Here is a 20,444-nt window from a genome sequence, read left to right as displayed (position 1 = left end):
AGATCTTGGCTCGGAAGGGCATTCCAAACAATGTTATTCCTACTCTGAACCAAGCTAGGAAGGGGGTGACGTCTAAACATTACCATCGGATTTGGAAAAAATGTGTCTTGGTGTGAATCCAAGAAGTTTCCTACGGTGGAGTTTCAACTGGGACGTTTTCTCCTCTTTTTGCAAGCAGGGGTGGATGTGGGCCTACGCTTGGGTTCCATCAAGGGGGGGTCATTCCGACCCATTCGCACGCAGCAGTTCTTTGCTGCCGTGCGAACAAGTTGGAACTGCGCATAACGGAGCGCCCAGCGAAAAATAAAGACGCAGGACAGAAGAGGATTGACAGCGGAGAGGCGTTCCGTTGCAGATACTCACCGTTGGAGGCCGTTTTCTTGGAGTGGTCGTCCGAACTCAGGGGTGTCCAGGTAAATGGAGGGCGGATTTCTGACGTCAAAGCCGGGTGGAACGACGCTGGATCAGTCGCACATGGTAAGTAGATCCAGGCTTACTTTTTAGCTGCACAAAACTATTTTAGCAAAGCAGGGCTTCACAAGCATTCGCAGCCCTGCTAAGCTAAAATACACTTCCCCCATAGGCGGGGATTAGTTGATTGCACCAGCAGCAAAAAGTTGCTGGCTGCGATCAACTTGGAATGACCCCCAAGGTCCCAACTTCTGCTTTGTCCATTTTCTTCCAGAAACAATTGGGTGCTATCCCTGAGCTTCAGACATTCTTGAAAGGAGTTCTGCACATCAAACTGCCTTTATGTGCCTCCTGCGGCACCTTGGGATCTTAGGGAGTGATTCCGAGTTGATCGTAGCCCTGCAAAATTTTGCAGGGCTACGATCATGACCATAGACATGTGGGGGGACGCCCAGCACAGGGCTATCCCGCCCTGCATGTCGGTGCCGCACCCCCCCATCCCCGCAGAAGTGCAATAGCATCGCACAGCGGCGATGCTTTTGCACTTTAGGAGTAGCTCCCGGCTAGCGTAGCTTTAGCGTGCTGTCCGGGAGCTACTGGTCGCTCCCTGGCCCGCAGCGGCTGCCTGTGACGTCACGCAGCCGATGTGGCCCGCCCCCTGCACAGTCCCGCCACGCCTGCGTTGGTCAGACCGCGCCTACGAAACGGTGGCCAAACGCCGCCGTTCCACCCCGCCCAGTGACCGCCTCTGCCTTCAGCCGTCTGGCATGCGCAGTTCTGACCCGATTGCACCGCTGCGATAAACTGCAGCGTGCGATCGGGTCAGAATGACCCCCTTAATGTGGTGCTGCAGTTCCTGCAATTGGATTGGTTCGAACCTTTACAGGAGGTGGATGTAGAGTTTCTTACTTGGAAGGCGGTCACACTGTTGGCATTGGCATCTGCAAGACGTGTGTCAGAATTGGGGGCATTGTCGCACAAGAGCCCCTACTTGATTTTCCATGAGGATAGAGCTGAGCTCAGAACGCGTCAGCAATTTCTTCCGAATGTTGTGTTGTCCTTTCATATCAACCAATCTATTGTGGGTCCAGTGGCTACTGACACCTCCATTACCTCAAAGTCCTTGGATGTTGTACGGGCTTTGAAGATATATGTGAAGAGAACCTCTCGTCATAGGAAATCCGATGCACTGTTTGTCTTTTATGATCCCAACAAGGGGGGTAATTCTGAGTTGATCGCAGCAGGAATTTTGTTAGCAGTTGGGCAAAACCATGTGCACTGCAGGGGAGGCAGATATAACATGTGCAGAGAGAGTTAGATTTGGGTGGGTTATTTTGTTTCTGTGCAGGGTAAACACTGGCTGCTTTATTTTTACACTGCAATTTAGATTGCAGATTGAACACACCACACCCAAATCTAACTCTCTCTGCACGTGTTATATCTGCCCCCCCCCCCCCGCAGTGCACATGGTTTTGCCCAACTGCTAACAAAATTGCTACTGCGATCAACTCAGAATTACCCCCAAGATTGGGTGTCCTGCTTCTAAGCAGACGATTTCTCGCTGGATCGGGCTTACTATCCAGCATGCTTATTCTGCGGCGGGATTGCGGATTCCAAAATCTGTTCAGGCCCACTTTACTCGTAAGGTGGGTTCTTCCTGGGCGGCTGCCTGGGGTGTCTCGGCTTTGCCGAGCAGCTACTTGGTCAGGGTCGAACACGTTTTCTAAGTTCTACAAGTTCGATACTTTGGCCTCTGAGGACCTAAAGTTTGGTCAATCAGTTCTGCAGGAACCTCAGCACTCTCCCTCCCGTACTGGGAGCTTTGGTACATCCCCATGGTACTAAATTGGATCACAGCATCCTCTAGGACGTAAGAGAAAATAGAATTTTAATTGCCTACTGGTAAATCCTTTTCTCGTAGTCCATAGAGGATGCTGGGCTCCCGCCCAGTGCTTCGTATTCCTGCATTGTTACTTGGTTCAGTGTTGTTGGTTCAGCCATTGCTGAATTGTTCCAAGTTGGTTAGCTTGGCTTTCCTTTTTTGTTATGTGTGAGCTGGTGTGAATCTCACCACTATCTGTATATTTCCTTCTCTCAAAGTATGTCCGTCTCCTCGGGCACAGTTTCTAAACGGAGTCTGGTAGGAGGGGCATAGAGGGAGGAGCCAGCCCACACTGTTAAACTCTTAAAGTGCCAGTGGCTCCCAAAGGACCCATCTGTACCCCATGGTGCTAAATTGGATCCCAGCATCCTCTACTGACTCTGAGAAATCCTATTTTTCCTTTTCTACTTCCAGAGCAGCGCTAGTGTCAGCGCTGCTGCTGCTGGATTCAACACCCCTCCGGTGGCTGGTGAATGGACTTCCACGGTCACTCTCAGCAGGTGCCTCTCCTGCACACGGAGGAGCCGCAGCTGGAGGGGGACTTGGTAAGCGGCTCCCCGACGCGTGCGGGAGCCGCCACTTGCGGCAACACCACCGGCGGGGAGGGAGGATCCCCCGGTAGTCCTGGCAGCGGGTCTCCGTCCTCTCTAAGCCAACACTAGATCACCAGAGACTTGGCGGCCATATTTCAGGGGGATTCAGATGGCGTCCCTGGGGTTCCAGGAGGGGGTAGGGATCCCCTGTAATCTCGACCCCTTGGCCATAGCCTGTCCTAGGTTTAGGCGCCAAGGGGACTTTCTCTCCTCCCTCCTTTCCTAGTTGGTCGGCCATTTTCAGAATTCTGCAGCCGATAGCCCAGCAGAGAGGGCTGAATTCCTGCTCCCCTATACCTCACTGTCCTGGTGTCAGGTTATTTGTCCCCCACCCCACTTCTCTGTGTAGGTGGTTGGGTTCTTGTGTGCCTCTATATTTATTTTATTTACATACAATTACAATTACAATTTTCATATATTGCATTTTGTAATTTCTCTAACGTCCTAGAGGATGCTGGGGACTCCGTAAGGACCATGGGGATAGACGGGCTCCGCAGGAGACATGGGCACTTTAAGAAAGACTTTGGGTCTGGGTGTGCACTGGCTCCTCCCTCTATGCCCCTCCTCTAGAGCTCCGTTTGATACTGTGCCCAGAGGAGATGGGTGCACTTCATGGTTAGCTTCCATAAAAGGGATGTTTTCTAATATTTCAACTAAACTGTCTCATAATGAGAAGGAGATGCAATTGTTACGGCAGTCTATGGATGACCTGATAAAGTTTCAGCTCACATGCCTGCGTCTCAAGCCCTCGCCATTTGCCCACAAAAGCGTACTCTGGCCCAAATCATGCAGGATGATACTGATCCTGATACATCGGATCCAGAGGAGGGTGAAATGGATGCGAGTGGGGGGGATGCTGTCCTGTCACAGGGGATTCAGGCCCTCATTGAGGCTATCAGAACTGTCCTGCACATTCCTCACAGGACAGAGGAGGAATCTTATTTTAATGCTAAAAAGAAATCCTCAGCTACTTTTCCCGCTTCAAAGAAACTGAATGCCCTCTTTGAAGAGGCTTGAGTAAACCTAGGCAAGAAATTTCAGATCCATAAAAGGTTGATTTCTTCCTTTCCCTTTCCATTAGATGACGGGAAGAAATGGGAGAATCCGCCGAATGTGGACGCATCGGTGTCCAGGTTGTCGCGTAAGATAGTCTTACCGGTTCCCGAGCTGCGTCCTTAAAAGACGCGGCTGACCGCAAGATTGAGACCACTCTCAAATCTTTATACACAGAGGCGGGGGTGACCCAGAGACCCACTATTGCTTGTGCATGGATCACTAGGGCCATCGCTAAATGGTCAGATAACCTAATTGATGGTTTAGATTCCTTAACCAGGGACAATATTATTTTACTCCTACAGCATATCCAGGACTCTGATAATTTTATGGTGGAAGCCATAAAAGAAATTGGTGTGCTCAACGCACGCACCACTGCCATGGCAGTGTCAGCACGCAGGGGATTGTGGCTACGCCAGTGGACTGCGGATGCGGACTCCAGGAAAGGAGTGGAAAATCTGCCTTTCAAAGGAGAGGTCCTGTTCGGGGATGAACTGGATAAGCTAATATCCAAGGCTACGGCGGGTATGTCTACATACCTTCCTTCCTCAGTTACCCCGGCTAGGAAAGCCTACTCTGCTCCAACTCTGCAGTGTTTTATATCAATATATTTCTTATTGTTGCGAAATTCATTGGTATTTCCTATACATTTTAAACATATTAAACAGTTTTAGACAATCCATCTGGTTTTATTAAGCGCTGCCTTCACATTCTTGTTTTCTGTATGCATTTATTGTAGGTGTGACTAACCTACTCCAGGCTTGATTAGAAACGCACCCCACTAGCGCCCCACTCCAACTTTGTTGGATTTAATTTTGGTTTACAACAGCATCTCCAGGTCACAATTGCGCTGTTGCAATCCCATGGTTGGTTTATCAACTGGCGCAAGTCGATCCTAACTCCATCCCAGTCCGTTCGTCATTTAGGGGTGATCCTGGGCACACAAAGGTTCAGCGTGTGTTTCTACCAAGGAACAAGGTGGTGGATATCCAGACGTTAATCAAGGCCTTCCTCAAACATCCCAGTGTTTCCCTTCATCTTTGCATGAGGGTCCTAGGCAAGATGGTCTTTTGTTTCGAAATGGTGGAATATGCCCAGCTCCATTCCAGACCACTGCAACTGGAATTGCACCATCGCTGGAACAGGTCACATCTCCATCTCTGGGCCAGCCGGATTTCACTTTCCAGGGAAACCCGCCACTCACTCCTGTGGTGGCTTCAGTCGTCCCATCTAACAATGGGCCACCCTTTCCTGATCCAGGACTGGGTCATTCTAGCCACGGATGCCATCCTACGAGGCTGGGGGGAGATTACGGGCAACCACTCCTTCCAGGGTCGTTGGTCAGCTCAAGAGGCGACTCTATCTATCAATGTCTTGGAGCTCCGAGCAATATACAGAGCTCTTTACCAGGCGGGCCCTTTTTTTATTGGCAATCCTGTCCTGATACAGACAGACGACGTGACGGCGGTCACTTATATCAACCACAAAGGTCAGGCCACCATGCAAGAGGTCGGTCACATCCTCCGTTGGGTATAACGCTCCCTACCGGCTCTGTCGGCAATTTACATCCCCGGAATACAGAATTGGGAGGTGGACTTCCTGAGTCGACAAGACGTCCATTCCGGAGAATGGTCACTTCACCCAGAGGTATTCCACCTTCTAGTGACTCGCTGGGGTCAGCCGCGCATAGGGGGTAATTCCAAGTTGATCGCAGCAGGATTTTTGATAGCAATTGGGCAAAACCATGTGCACTGCAGGGGAGGCAGATATAACATTTGCAGAGAGAGTTAGATTTGGGTGGGTTATATTGTTTCTGTGCAGGGTAAATACTGCCTGCTTTATTTTTACACTGCAAATTAGATTGCAGATTGAACACACCCCACCCAAATCTAACTCTCTCTGCACATGTTATATCTGCCTCCCCTGCAGTGCACATGGTTTTGCCCAATTGCTATCAAAAATCCTGCTGCGATCAACTTGGAATTACCCCCATAGATCTGATGGCCTCCTGTCACAATCACAAACTTCCTCTGTACGGATCTCGAACTCTGGATCCAGGTGTGTTTCTGGTGGACGCTCTGCTAGCTCCCTGGCCCTTTCCGAAGGTGTATGTGTTTCTGCTGATTGCTCTCCTACCACATGTACTCAGACGCCTGAAGCAGGAGTGGGTCACGGCCATGCTGATCACCCCGGATTGGCCAAGACGGACTTGGTACACGGATCTTTGCAGCCTCTCCATTCAGCCTCCATTTCGCCTACCTTTTCGTCCGGACCTCCTATCCCAGGGCCCTTGCCTTCACCCAGACCTATCCCACCTGGCTTTGATGGGGTGGCTGTTATGAGGTCAGTATTAAGAGCCCAGGAGTTCTCAGACCCAGTCATCACCACTATGCTCTAAGCCAGAAAACAGCCTTCGGCCCGCATATATCATAGAGTGTGGCGGCGGTACATTTCAGTGGTGCTCAGCTCGTCACTTGAATCCCTTGAGATATTGAATATCCAGGGTTTTGGCTTTTCTTCAAGCCGGTTTGGACTTGGGTCTTCGGCTTGCCTCCCTAAAAGTGCAGGTGTCTGCTCTTTCGGTTCTCTTTCAACGAAAAGTGGCCAATTCCTCAGCTAGTCACACACTTCTCTGCAGGGGGTACGGCATATGCAACCTCCTTCCCCCCCCCGTTCATCCATGGAACTTGTCCTTGGTCCTCCGGATACTTCAGCAGGCTCCATTTGAACCCTTAGATTCTGTGAATCTCTCTTGGCTTACTTGGAAGACTGTCTTCTTGTTGGCCGTTGCTTCGGCGTGCCGGGTTTCCGACTTGGGCGTCTTGTCTCACAGATCTTCTTTCCTAGTTTTCCACTCGGAGCTGGCATTCCTACGTACTAGAATGGATTATCTTCCTAAAGTTGTCTCCAGGTTCCACATCAATCAAGAGATTGTGGTTCTTACTACCCACGACGTCAGACGTTCCATAGGAGTCCTCGGTCACTTTGGATGTTGTACGGGCTTTCCGTACTTATGTTGCCAGAACGGAATCCTTCCGCAAATCGGACTCCCTTTTCATTCTTTACAATATTCGAAAGCGTGGATGGCCTGCTTCTAAACACGTTGGATCCGCATCGCCATTAGACAAGTTTATCTGCTGGCTTGTCGGCCTATTCCAGCATCCGTCAGAGCTCATTCTACTCGGTTGGTTGGCCCTTCTTGGGCGGTTCGCCGCAGTGCTTTTGCTGAGCAGCTTTGCAGGGCGGCTACATGGTCTTCCGCAAACACTTTCATCAAATTCTATCAGTTCGACACCTTCGCCTCGGCTTATGCGGCCTTTGGCCGTCGTCCTCCGTGCAGCTGTGGAGCGTTCCCACCCGTAAAGGGACCCCTTTGAGACGTCCCACAGTCCCAGTGTCCACCTAGGCTGACAGAAAAAAGAGGATTTTTGTCTTATTTGTAAATTCCTTTTTTCGGAAGCTGTGGTGGATGCAAACTGGCTTTACATGGGTTATAGGGGAGGAGGAGCCTCTGCTACACTCTGCAGAAGTTTAACTCTTGGTGCCCGCAGTTCATCTACACAATACCCCACAGTCCTAGTGTCCACCACGGCATCTGAAAAAAGGATTTAACATGTAAGACAAAAATCCCCTTATTGTACGGGCAGATTAAGCAGGGTGTCCTTGGTCATGATCAGGGGCGGATTGGTACGCCGGGATGCCGCGGCAGTTTGCCGGTGCGCTGAGCTCCGTCCTCACTACTCCCGATAAACATTCTGGAACTGCGGACAGTGTTCAATGCGTTGACGGTGGCCCAGCATCTCATACAGAACAGACCTGTTCAAGTACAAGCGGACAACGCCACCACGGTGGAGTACATTAAATATCGGGGCGGCACTCGAACCTGTATGGCAATGAGGGAAGTATCAAGGATTCTTCAGTGGGCAGAACGCCATCTGCCGGCCATATCAGCAGTGTTCATTTCGGGTGTTCTGAACTGGGAGGCGGACTATCTCAGTCGTCAGGACGTGCACGCCGGAGAATGGAGCCTACATCCAGAGGTGTTTCAACTTCTTGTGGACAATTGGGGCCTCCCAGATGTGGACCTGATGGCGTCTCGACACAATCACAAGGTTCCAGTCTTCGGAGCAAGGACAAGGGATTCTCAAGCAGCATTCGTGGATGCTCTGTCAATCCCGTGGAACTTTCGGCTGCCGTAGGTGTTCCCTCCGGTGTCACTCCTGCCCAGAGTACTACGGAAGTTCAAGCAAGAAGGAGGAAACCTACTTCTAGTCGCTTCAGCGTGACCCAGGCGGCACTGGTTCTCCGATCTACAGGGTCTCTCGTTGGATCGTTCCCTTCTACTTCCACAACGACCAGACCTACTCGTTCAAGGCCCTTGTGTTTACCAGGATTTGGCCCGTCTGGCTTTGACTTCATGGCTCTTGAAGCTTCCGTCCTGAGGGCCAAGGGTTTTTCTGAGGCGGTCGTTCAAACTATGTTGAAGGCCCGTAAGCCGGCTTCTGCTCGGATATACCATAGGGTGTGGAATGCTTACTTTACTTGGTGTGCGTCTCACAGTCATGACATTTTCAAGTTTTGTACGGCCAAACTATTGGCCTTTCTACAACAAGGCCTGGACTTAGGCCTGCGTCTGGCCTCCCTCAAGGTTCATATCTCTGTCTTGTCGGTTTGGTTTCAGAGAAAGATTGCTACCCTACCTGATGTCCATACATTCATGTGTCCGTGTGTTGCGGATACAGCCTCCATATGTGCCACCTGTGGCCCCTTGGGATCTGTCGGTGGTTTTGGAGGCCTTACAAGAGTTTCCGTTTGAGCCTCTTACCTCTGCTGACCTTAAGTGGCTTTCCCTTAAGGTGGTGTTCTTGCTGGCTATTGCTTCAGCTAGAAGGGTCTCTGACTTGGGTGCCTTATCCTGTAAGTCTCCCTATTTGATTTTTCACCGTGACCAGGCGGTTCTTAGAACGCGGCCAGGTTATTTACCCAAGGTGGTGTCTTCCTTTCACCTTAACCAGTAGATTGTGGTCCCGGTCTTTAATTCTCCTGAGTTGTCTGCCAAAGAGCGGTCTTTGGATGTGGTACGGGCTCTCCATATCTATGTGAAGAGAACTTCCTCCATTAGGAAATCCGATTCTCTTTTCATGCTGTTTGGTTTTCACAAACGTGGCTGGCCTGCTTCCAAGCAGACTCTGGCCAGATGGATTAGAATGGTGATTGCACATGCTTATGTACAGGCTGGTCGTCCGGTTCCTGCTACCATCAAAGCCCATTCTACTCGGTCGTTGGACCTTCTTGGGCGGCCCACCGTGGTGCGACTCTTGAACAATTGTGCAAGGCGGCTACGTGGTCCTCAGGGAACATGTTCCCTTTGATACAGCCGCTTCCCAGGATGCTTCCTTTGGACGCCGGGTTCTTGTGCCCGCTATAGTGCATCCCCTCCCATAAGGAACTGCTTTAGGACATCCCCGATGTGAATCCTTGTGGAGCCCAGTGTACCCCACAACAGAAAATTAGATTTATGGTAAGAACTTCCCGTTGTTAAATCTCTCTCTGCGAGGTACACTGGGCTCCACAAGGCGCTCACCCTGACGCACTTTGCTTCTTTGGGTTGGTATTAGCATAGCCGCTGACACCCTCTCCTGTGCTGAGTGTGTGGTGTATTTGGCTACAAGCGGTTGTCGTCTCTGGTACCTGCTACTGCATTGGGCTGGTTAACGAAACTGAGCTCCCTGTGCGTGGAGCGAGGCGGGGTTATAGAGGAGGCAGCGCTGAGCATCTTGGGAACAGTCAAAAGCTTTGAGCCTGTTGGTGCCTCGGATCAAGATTCTACTCTACACCCCGGTGTGAATCCTTGTGAAGCCCAGTGTACCTCGAAGAAAGAGATTTAACAACGTTAAGTTCTTACCATAAATCTCGTTTTATGTCGTTATTTATTTTTTAGGCTGAAATCGCCTAGTGTGTACCCGGCTTAAGTTATATGCATTAGTAGTTTACAGTTTTGGTTTGTTTTTTTTGCTCTAGGTTATACCTGCATATTGCATGATCATGAGGCATTCCGCGTGAATCATTGTAAATTACCCCCTGCATCATGTCTACCGTCTTATCCTGTCAGTTATGTCCTGTGTCCCTCCCCTCTCTGTACTCTCTCTTTCTTTTCCTCTCCCTCCCTTCTTTATGTTGCTAAGGATCTTTGTGAGTATCATCTCATGGACTCTTTTTGTTTCTGTAGGGAACTTCCACATGCGATCCTACAATTCTAAACCATCCAGCTATAAAGAAGTTTTTGGAATCTCCTTCCCGGGCGTCATCTCCTGCAAATCACCGCTCAGACACCCCTTCTGCCAATAATTCAGAGACTGACTCTGTCTGTGCTCACAATGAATTATTGGACAAAGACTGCCACACTCCTGCCAAATCCGTGCTCACAGGGACGGCAGCCACAGATGAAAAACTTGGGAAGGTATGCTATAAATACTGTACTGTAACCAAAGTAGATGTTAATGAATCGGACACTTTGGACATTGCTAATATTACACGTGGCTTATCCCTGGGTAAACGTGTTTTTTTCACCACATTAAAGCCTCTAGATTATTGTGGGCTGCAGAAAATGTATGTAGTGTGGTTTTAACTGTTTTCAAGCAAGTTTCAAAAATATTGTGAAAATAACACTCTCAACTTCCAACTACAAGGTCAAAAACTCATTTCCCATCTGTACCACACCCCAAAATACAGGTTCCACATAATTCCACACTTTTTGGGCGGGGCTCTTTAAAGAAAATCACTTGAAAAGTGACGTCATTATTTGCCAGATGATGCTCTGCAAACGCATCTGAGTGCATTATTATTCCTAGCTCTGGGGGTGCACCAGAGGTTCTGCAACAGGTCCTGACACTTTGACCTTAAAATAACTTACCCGTATTTTTCACCTACTCATGAGCTGCAAACTACAAGGCGTGTTAAGTCCTATTACTGTAACATGGATTTCTAACTGAATAGGAAAAAGTTGCGGCTGTGACTTTCCACATTAAGTCATTCACAGCAAAGTCACTGTTGATTGAATTTGTCCCACACTACATTATTTAGCACCAGTTCATAAAAATGTAGCTCTGGGACTAGAGAAAGTAGATTGATGAGCGGTTGAATTCATATGCAGCACAGCACATCTTTATGTTGTAAGAGTGCACAAACCAAATTTGTTTATGCCATAGAAGAGATGCAGTATATAAGTGTATACATGGCTTTTATAATACAAACTAACAGCCTGTTTAAAGCCAGGTCCTTGCAAAAGATACAAGTTCAGAGGTGCATTTAAATGAAAAGGGTTTGAATCACTGGTTGTAGAAAGGGTTCTAGAGCAGAGTAAATACCAGCTAAAATCAGAAATGTACATATAGTGGTTATTTATCGTACATTGATATAGAAAGTTCCATTTTGCATGATAATGTTTGGAGGTTTTTTTTTTTATCACTCTGTGGACATGGGGGCAGATGTATTAATCCTGGAGAAGTGATAAAGTGGAAGGTGATAACGCACCAGCCAATTAGCTCCTAACTGCCATGTTACAGGCTGGGTTGGAAAAATGACATATAGGAGCTGATTGGCTGGTGCGTTATCACCTTCCGCTTTATCAAGTTTACTATATATATATATATTTTTTTTTTTTACCTCTTTCTTCTCCTCTGTATTAACCATAGATTTTTAAATTCAAGGATTAATTTTCATAATAATTATCATACCATGTTAGCTATTTAACCTCTCCATTGAGCCTCACAAGAAATGCAGTTGAGCAGTATGTTACATACAGTTCCTTGTCTTCAGGTTGTGAGAGTTTCTGGAACTGATTGGTGGCAATCACATGACTGTCTTTTGCCGCCGATTCATGGTCCTTGTAGCGTTTGTTTGCTTTTACTTTTTTCTGTCAGCCACTAGGGGACACTGGCACAACTTCAAGACTGTGGGGTGATGATGGTGGCTTACAGGGAGCTGGCACTTTAAATAATCCAAAAAATGAAACAGGCTGTTCCCCATCTATCCCCCTATCATCCCTCAGTTTTGAATTTATGCAGAGGAAGCCGGTCACTGCTGACTGAGCTCCTACTCCGTTACTTCTACTTTATTTTATTGTTGTTTTCAGTGTACTTTCCCCACTTATGAGAGAAGTTGGGTCCGGGCAACAAACCAGCAGCGTTCAGCTGCAATAGGAACATCGCTTATCAGAGAAGCGCTGTCCCAGAGAAGTGGGATATACACCACAGCTGCAAAGAACAGCACTTAAAAGAGAAGAGCTGTCCCTCCTGAGTAAGCCGCATTCTGAGGCAGACATCCTGGTGGAGTGAGCTCCCTTCCCTCCCCTCCTCTTCCCGCGTGTGTCCCTTCTATACTGCCGCGCTGACCATACACCGAGAGGGGAAGGGGGATTGACGGCGGGCGAGTGCCTTCCTCACCCACTCTGTGTTCTGGCCGGGATGCAAGGTAGTCTCCCTGCACGGCCGAGCTGATAGTGCACGGCATGGCAGCATGAGAGGGGGAATAGTAGGGATCGTGTAAAACTCAGCTCTGGCGCCCTCTCTCCCTCACTCCGCTTCTGTGCTGCCGCACTTACTAGTGTAGAAGCAGGGAAAAAAACACTGCACTGTGTAAAATCCGCAAGCAATACAGTACATTTATTAAAAAAAAAACGCATAAGCAAAACATTCAATGCACACTAAAATTGCGCATTGGGATGGGTGCCTGTGCATAGAAGGGGGGCAGAGTTGGCAGGTTTTAACCTGTCAATCAGAAGTGCTTCTCTCAGCTAGGCATTCAATGTCAACATTGTTTGTTTGTTTTTTTTTCTCTTCAGGAATCTGCACTGTTAAAGAGACAGTTGCACATTTCTACAGAGAAACCAAGGTGCCTGCACAAAATACAGGCTGGTGGCTGAGGGGATTTAAAATAGGGGAGTCATTCCAATTTATACCTCCCCTCTATCCTTCTGATATTCCTCTCTCTGGGCCTAATTCAGAGTTGATCGCAGCAGCAAATTTGTTAGCAGTTGGGCAAGATCATGGGGGTCATTCCGAGTTGTTCGCTCGTTGCCGATTTTCGCAACGGAGTGATTAAGGCAAAAATGCGCATGCGCATGGTACGCAGTGCGCATGCGCTAAGTATTTTATCTCAAAACTTAGTAGATTTACTCACGTCCGAGCGAAGAATTTTAATCGTTGAAGTGATCGGAGTGTGATTGACAGGAAGTGGGTGTTTCTGGGCAGAAACTGACCGTTTTCTGGGAGTGTGCGGAAAAACGCAGGCGTGCCAGAATAAAACGCGGGAGTGTCTGGAGAAACGGGGGAGTGGCTGGCCGAACGCAGGGCGTGTTTGTGACTTCAAACCAGGAACGAAACGGGCTGAGCTGATCGCAGTGTAGGAGTAAGTCTCGAGCTACTCAGAAACTGCTAAGAATTTTCTATTCGCAATTCTGCTAATCTAAGATACACTCCCAGAGGGCGGCGGCCTAGCGTGTGCAATGCTGCTAAAATCTGCTAGCGAGCGAACAACTTGAAATGAGGGCCCATGTGCCCAGCAGGGGGGGGGCAGATACAACATGTGCAGAGAGAGTTAGATTTGGGTGGGGTGTGTTCAAACTGAAATCTAATTTGCAGTGTAAAAATAAAGCAGCCAGTATTTACCCTGCACAGAAACAAAATAATCCACCCAAATCTAACTCTCTCTGCAAATGTTATATCTGCCCCTCCCCCCTGCAGTGCACATGGTTTTGCCCAACTGCTAACAAATTTGCTGCTATGATCAACTCTGAATTACCCCCTCTGTCTCTCTATTATTGATAGTGTTGGTGTCAATTGTCTGTGTCTCCACCGTGTCTGTCACAATGGCAGGCAAGGGACCGGCGAATAAGGTGTCACAAAAATTATTTGTCTGTGCGAAGTGTAACAAAAAAGCCCACACAGATGATTCCTCCCTATGTAATGCATGTGCTTCGGAGGTTACTTTAGTTAATCCATCTCAAGATGCAAATTTTCCCACCTGGGTGGTAGCGCTCACAGGAACTATCTCTCAATTACATCCTTACGGAAAACTGGTGAGACAGTTTTGGCTTTGCCTCAAAATGAGGTACCCTCTATTACTACGGAACCACCCTGGGTAGCAGGGCTAACCAAGTCGATAGAAGGTCTCACAAAACGCTTGGACACATCCAGTGAACAATCACAGATGGTAACGAAGACTAAGAAATGCCCAGTACCATTAATTCTTCAGTCAGATGATTCCAGGGAAGAGCTTCTCTTTCAGGATGAAGCCGAAGAGGACAATCGTGAGTTGGGTGAAGTTACTGACGCCGACAACAAAGTTATACTGGAACCTTCTCAAGGGGTTGATCCTCTAATTTTGGCTATAAGACAAGTTTTTAACATTTCTGAAACGACGACACCGGATTCACCAGATACTGCGTTATTTGGTAGAAAACAGTGTTCAAACGTCACATCCCTTTTCAAAGAAACTGGATGATCAGTTGAGCTAGGCTTGGAAGAACCCGGACAAGCGGTTTCAAATGCCCAAAAGATTCCTCAGTATCTATCCATTGCCATCGGCTATGACGGATAAATGGGAGAAGTCACCTCGAGTTGACTCCTCTCTGTCCAGGTTGTCCAAAAAGATGGCATTACCTGTTCTGGGAGCAACTTCGTTGAAAGACCCGTCTGACCGTAAACTGGACACCATGTTAAAGTCTATCTATTTGGACTCACTTCGACCAACCTTGGTAAGTTCCTGGGTGAACAAGGCAGTGGAACATTGGGCCACTAAATTGATAAAGGATTTACAAGACGGAGTTCCATTAGAAGAAGTAGTGATCTTAGCTGAACATATTAAGGAATCGGCTATATACCTAGGAGAAGCGGCTAGATATATTGGATAAGTTAATTCAAGGATCTCAGCAGCAACTATTGCAGCAAGAAGAGTTTTTTGGCTTCGGCCATGGCAAGTGGACACTGAGTCAAAAAGAGTGGCGGAAACACTTCCGTTTACTGGTGACATTCTTTTTGGAAAAGAACTAGACTCGTTAATTTCTCAGGCTACGGGTGGTAAATCTACCTTCTTACCAACCCTTCCGCCACCACCTAAGCACTCTTTGACTGGATCTTCCTTTTGGTCCTTTCGTTCCAATCCATCCTTTAGAGGATGCGGTAGAAATACGCCCTTGCGAGGTAGAGGTCACGGCAAGCAACCAGTAGCTGCGTGTCGTCAAGACCCAAAGCCTGCAGAAAAGACCCGTGGCATGACGGTCTCACTTCCCACCGGGGTCCAAGTATGGTGGGAGCGTGGCTTCGGAACTTTCAAGATGCCTGGTTCAAGATATCAGACAATGCATTGATTCGCAGTATCATCTCCCAAGGGTGCAAGTTAGATTTCAAAGTTTTGCCGCCAAAGAAATATTTTATGACAAGTCTTCCACTTCTTCTGGACAAACGTTTGGCCCCTCAAGGTGCAATACAGTCCTTGATGGAATCGGCTGTGTTAATGCCGGTACCGCTGCTTCAACGAAAGAAGGGTTACTATTCCAATCTTTTCGTAGTACCAAAACCAGACGGTACTGTACGACCAATTCTGAATCTGAAATCATTTAAATCAGTTTCTTTCTTATTACCGGTTCAAGATGGAGTCGCTCAACTCTGTGATTTTGAGCCTGGAACCCAAAGAATGCATGATATCTGTAGACATCACGGATGCGTATCTCCACATTCTGATCTGGGAGCCTCACCAAACGTTTCTCAGGTTTGCGATTCAACAGGATCATTTTCAGTTCAGAGCCTTACCATTTGGTCTGTCCACAGCACCCAGGGTGTTTACCAAGGTCATGTCCATGATGATTGCTCATTGGGAGTCACAATAATACCATACTTACCCGACCTCCTCAAAGCTCCATCCGATCTCGTTCTCCATGAACTTGCTTTATTAACTTACAATGTGTTAGTGGAACACGGATGAATAATCAATTTTCGGAAATCCAGTCTTCAGCCGTCACAGCATATCCAGTTTCTTGGTGTGATCCTGGACACCAACGTACAGAAAGTTTTTCTGCCTCAAGACAAAGCTCTGAGTATACAGAAACTGGTCTAAGCTGTCCTCAAGCCACGACTGGTATCAGTCCATTTATGCATTAGTTTGCTAGGGAAAATGGTAGTGGCTTTCGAAACTCTAGAGTTCGGCCGTTTAAATTCACGTCCTTTCCAGCTAGATCTGTTACAACAATGGTCTGGGTCACATCTACACCTTCAACAGTTAGTTCGGCTAACTCCGGAGACACAGCGTTTGCTTCTTTGGTGGCTCCAGCTGAACAATCTCACTGTGGGCAGGCAGTTCGGTGTGTTGCCAATAAATGTGTTGGAACAAAGAGTGATCTACAATGCACTGGTACAATCCGCCTATTTTCTTTGATCCAAGATTGTAAAAGTTCAGTCGGACAACGCGACTACTGTAGCGTACGTAAGCAAGGCGGAAGTCGCCATGCAATGCGAGAGGTGTCATGTATTCTTCAATGGGTAGAACGCAAGACAGTAATCCTCTTGACTGTATTCTTTCCAGGAGTGGACAATTGGGAAGCAGACTACCTCAGCTGTCAGGATCTACATACGGGAAAATGGGCTCTTCACCCGTAGGTGTTCAACGATCTGATACAACGCTGGGGGTGTCCAGACGTGGATCTCATGGCATCCAGTCTCAATCATCAACTTCCAAGATACATCTCCAGGACCCAGGATCCTCAAGCGGAAGCTGTGGGCGCTCTGGCCGTGCCTTAGGCGTACGACCTCATTTACGTCTTTCCTCTGTTCCCTCTGTTGTCTCAAATTCTCAAGAGAATCAAACTAGAGTAAATCTCGGTTATCCTCGTAGCACCGGATTGTCCTCGGGGGGGGGGGGGGGCTTGGTATTCAGACCTGCGCTTTCTTCTGTTGGACGATCCTTGGCCTCTTCCTCTGTGTCCGGATCTACTCCAACAAAAGCCCTTCGTGCATCCAGATTTACCACGACTACGTTTAGCGGAATGGATATTGAGGCAGACATCCTGAAAAGAAAAGGTATTCCAAAAGGTGTGATCCCCACAATGTTGCGGGCACGGAAACCGGTTACGGCAGCCCATTACCATCGCATCTGGCGGTCTTATCTCTCTTCCTTTCCTTCTCTCTCGGTTCTTATCTATTCCTTTCGTCTCTCACGGTTCTTGCTTTTTCTTCAGGCAGGTTTAGATTCCGGACTTCGTCTAGGATCCCTGAAAGTTCAGGTATCTACCTTGTCAATTTTCTTTCAGAAACGCCTAGCACTCCTAGGGGTCCTTCGGGTACAGCCTCCGTTTCTTCCTCCTACAGCTCCTTGGAATTTAAATCTTGTGCTGGATTATCTACAGCTACCCTGTTTTGAACCCTTAGAAGAAGCAGATCTTAACTATCTTACTTGGAAGGCTGTTTTTCTACTTACCATAGCTTCAGCCCAGAGGGTATCTGAATTAAGTGCCTTGTCTTGTATGCCTTCCTACTTAAATTTTAATTGTGATGGGGCTGAGTTAAGAACACGTGCTTCCTTTCTTCATAAGGTCGTGTCGGCTTTTCATATTAATCAGCCTATTGTGGTACCTTCCTTGCAGGAGGACTCGAGGACACCTTCTCTGGATGTAGTGAGGACATTGAAGATCTACGTGGAACGGACTGCACCGTTTTGGAAAACTGATGCTTTATTCGTGCTTTATGATCTCCCAGGTTGAAGGTGGCCTGCTACTAAGCAGACTTTGGCCCGCTGGATTCGATTGACTATTCGTCAAGCCTATCTACTAGAGATGAGCGGGTTCGGTTTCTCTGAAACCGAACCCGCACGAACTTCATGTTTTTTTCACGGGTCCGAGCAGACTCGGATCCTCCCGCCTTGCTCGGTTAACCCGAGCGCGCCCGAACGTCATCATGACGCTGTCGGATTCTCGCGAGACTCGGATTCTATATAAGGAGCCGCGCGTCGCCGCCATTTTCACACGTGCATTGAGATTGATAGGGAGAGGACGTGGCTGGCGTCCTCTCCATTAGAAATTAGATTAGAAGAGAGAGAGAGATTGTGCAGAGTCAGACAGAGTTTACCACAGTGACCAGTGCAGTTGTTGTTAGTTAACTTTTATTTATTTTAATATATATCCGTTCTCTGCTATATCCGTTCTCTGCCTGAAAAAAAACGATACACAGCAGCAGCCAGTCACACAGTGTGACTCAGTCTGTGTGCACTCAGCTCAGCCCAGTGTGCTGCACATCAATGTATAAAAGGCAAAGCTTATAATAATTGTGGGGGAGACTGGGGAGCACTGCAGGTTGTTATAGCAGGAGCCCCCAGGAGTACATAATATTATATTAATTTAAAATTAAACAGTGCACACTTTTGCTGCAGGAGTGCCACTGCCAGTGTGACTAGTGGTGACCAGTGCCTGACCACCAGTATAGTAGTATATTGTTGTATGTATTGTATACTATCTCTTTATCAACCAGTCTATATTAGCAGCAGACACAGTACAGTGCGGTAGTTCACGGCTGTGGCTACCTCTGTGTCGGCAGTCGGAACTCGGCAGGCAGTCCGTCCATCCATAATTGTATTACAATATATACCACCTAACCGTGGTATTTTTTTTTCTTTCTTTATACCGTCATAGTGTCATACTAGTTGTTACGAGTATACTACTATCTCTTTATCAACCAGTGTACAGTGCGGTAGTTCACGGCTGTGGCTACCTCTGTGTCGGCAGTCGGCAGGCAGTCCGTCCATCCATAATTGTATTATTATTATAATATATACCACCTAACCGTGGTTTTTTTTCCATTCTTTATACCGTCGTCATAGTGTCATACTAGTTGTTACGAGTATACTACTATCTCTTTATCAACCAGTGTACAGTGCGGTAGTTCACGGCTGTGGCTACCTCTGTGTCGGCAGTCGGCAGGCAGTCCGTCCATCCATAATTGTATTATTATTATAATATATACCACCTAACCGTGGTTTTTTTTTCATTCTTTATACCGTCATAGTGTCATACTAGTTGTTACGAGTATACTACTATCTCTTTATCAACCAGTGTACAGTGCGGTAGTTCACGGCTGTGGCTACCTCTGTGTCGGCAGTCGGCAGGCAGTCCGTCCATCCATAATTGTATTATTATTATAATATATACCACCTAACCGTGGTTTTTTTTTCATTCTTTATACCGTCGTCATAGTGTCATACTAGTTGTTACGAGTATACTACTATCTCTTTATCAACCAGTGTACAGTGCGGTAGTTCACGGCTGTGGCTACCTCTGTGTCGGCAGTCGGCAGGCAGTCCGTCCATCCATAATTGTATTATTATTATAATATATACCACCTAACCGTGGTTTTTTTTCCATTCTTTATACCGTCGTCATAGTGTCATACTAGTTGTTACGAGTATACTACTATCTCTTTATCAACCAGTGTACAGTGCGGTAGTTCACGGCTGTGGCTACCTCTGTGTCGGCAGTTGGCAGGCAGTCCGTCCATCCATAATTGTATTATTATTATAATATATACCACCTAACCGTGGTTTTTTTTCCATTCTTTATACCGTCGTCATAGTGTCATACTAGTTGTTACGAGTATACTACTATCTCTTTATCAACCAGTGTACAGTGCGGTAGTTCACGGCTGTGGCTACCTCTGTGTCGGCAGTCGGCAGGCAGTCCGTCCATCCATAATTGTATTATTATTATAATATATACCACCTAACCGTGGTTTTTTTTCCATTCTTTATACCGTCGTCATAGTGTCATACTAGTTGTTACGAGTATACTACTATCTCTTTATCAACCAGTGTACAGTGCGGTAGTTCACGGCTGTGGCTACCTCTGTGTCGGCAGTCGGCAGGCAGTCCGTCCATCCATAATTGTATTATTATTATAATATATACCACCTAACCGTGGTTTTTTTTTCATTCTTTATACCGTCGTCATAGTGTCATACTAGTTGTTACGAGTATACTACTATCTCTTTATCAACCAGTGTACAGTGCGGTAGTTCACGGCTGTGGCTACCTCTGTGTCGGCAGTCGGCAGGCAGTCCGTCCATCCATAATTGTATTATTATTATAATATATACCACCTAACCGTGGTTTTTTTTTCATTCTTTATACCGTCGTCATAGTGTCATACTAGTTGTTACGAGTATACTACTATCTCTTTATCAACCAGTGTACAGTGCGGTAGTTCACGGCTGTGGCTACCTCTGTGTCGGCAGTCGGCAGGCAGTCCGTCCATCCATAATTGTATTATTATTATAATATATACCACCTAACCGTGGTTTTTTTATACCACCTAACCGTGGCAGTCCGTCCATAATTGTATACTAGTAAACTATCCAATCCATCCATCTCCATTGTTTACCTGAGGTGCCTTTTAGTTCTGCCTATAAAATATGGAGAACAAAAAAGTTGAGGTTCCAAAATTAGGGAAAGATCAAGGTCCACTTCCA

General features: G+C 47.3%; 1 protein-coding gene across 6 annotated transcripts in view; it reads left to right on the top strand.

The window, feature by feature from the left end:
* The window catches only part of YEATS2 (YEATS domain containing 2), a 300,282-nt gene that overhangs the window by 45,552 nt on the left and 234,286 nt on the right, over positions 1 to 20,444 (top strand). For all 6 annotated transcript variants that reach the window (XM_063915696.1, XM_063915693.1, XM_063915695.1 and 3 more), the window contains one exon: positions 10,169 to 10,399. In XM_063915696.1, coding sequence (XP_063771766.1) covers positions 10,169 to 10,399 — 231 coding nt within the window. The remainder of the gene's footprint in view (positions 1 to 10,168; positions 10,400 to 20,444) is intronic.

Source organism: Pseudophryne corroboree, chromosome 4 (assembly GCF_028390025.1).
Source record: "Pseudophryne corroboree isolate aPseCor3 chromosome 4, aPseCor3.hap2, whole genome shotgun sequence".
Taxonomy (NCBI): Eukaryota; Metazoa; Chordata; class Amphibia; order Anura; family Myobatrachidae; genus Pseudophryne; species Pseudophryne corroboree.
The sequence above is the reverse complement of the archived record's forward strand: the minus strand, read 5'-3'. Positions and strand labels throughout refer to the sequence as shown.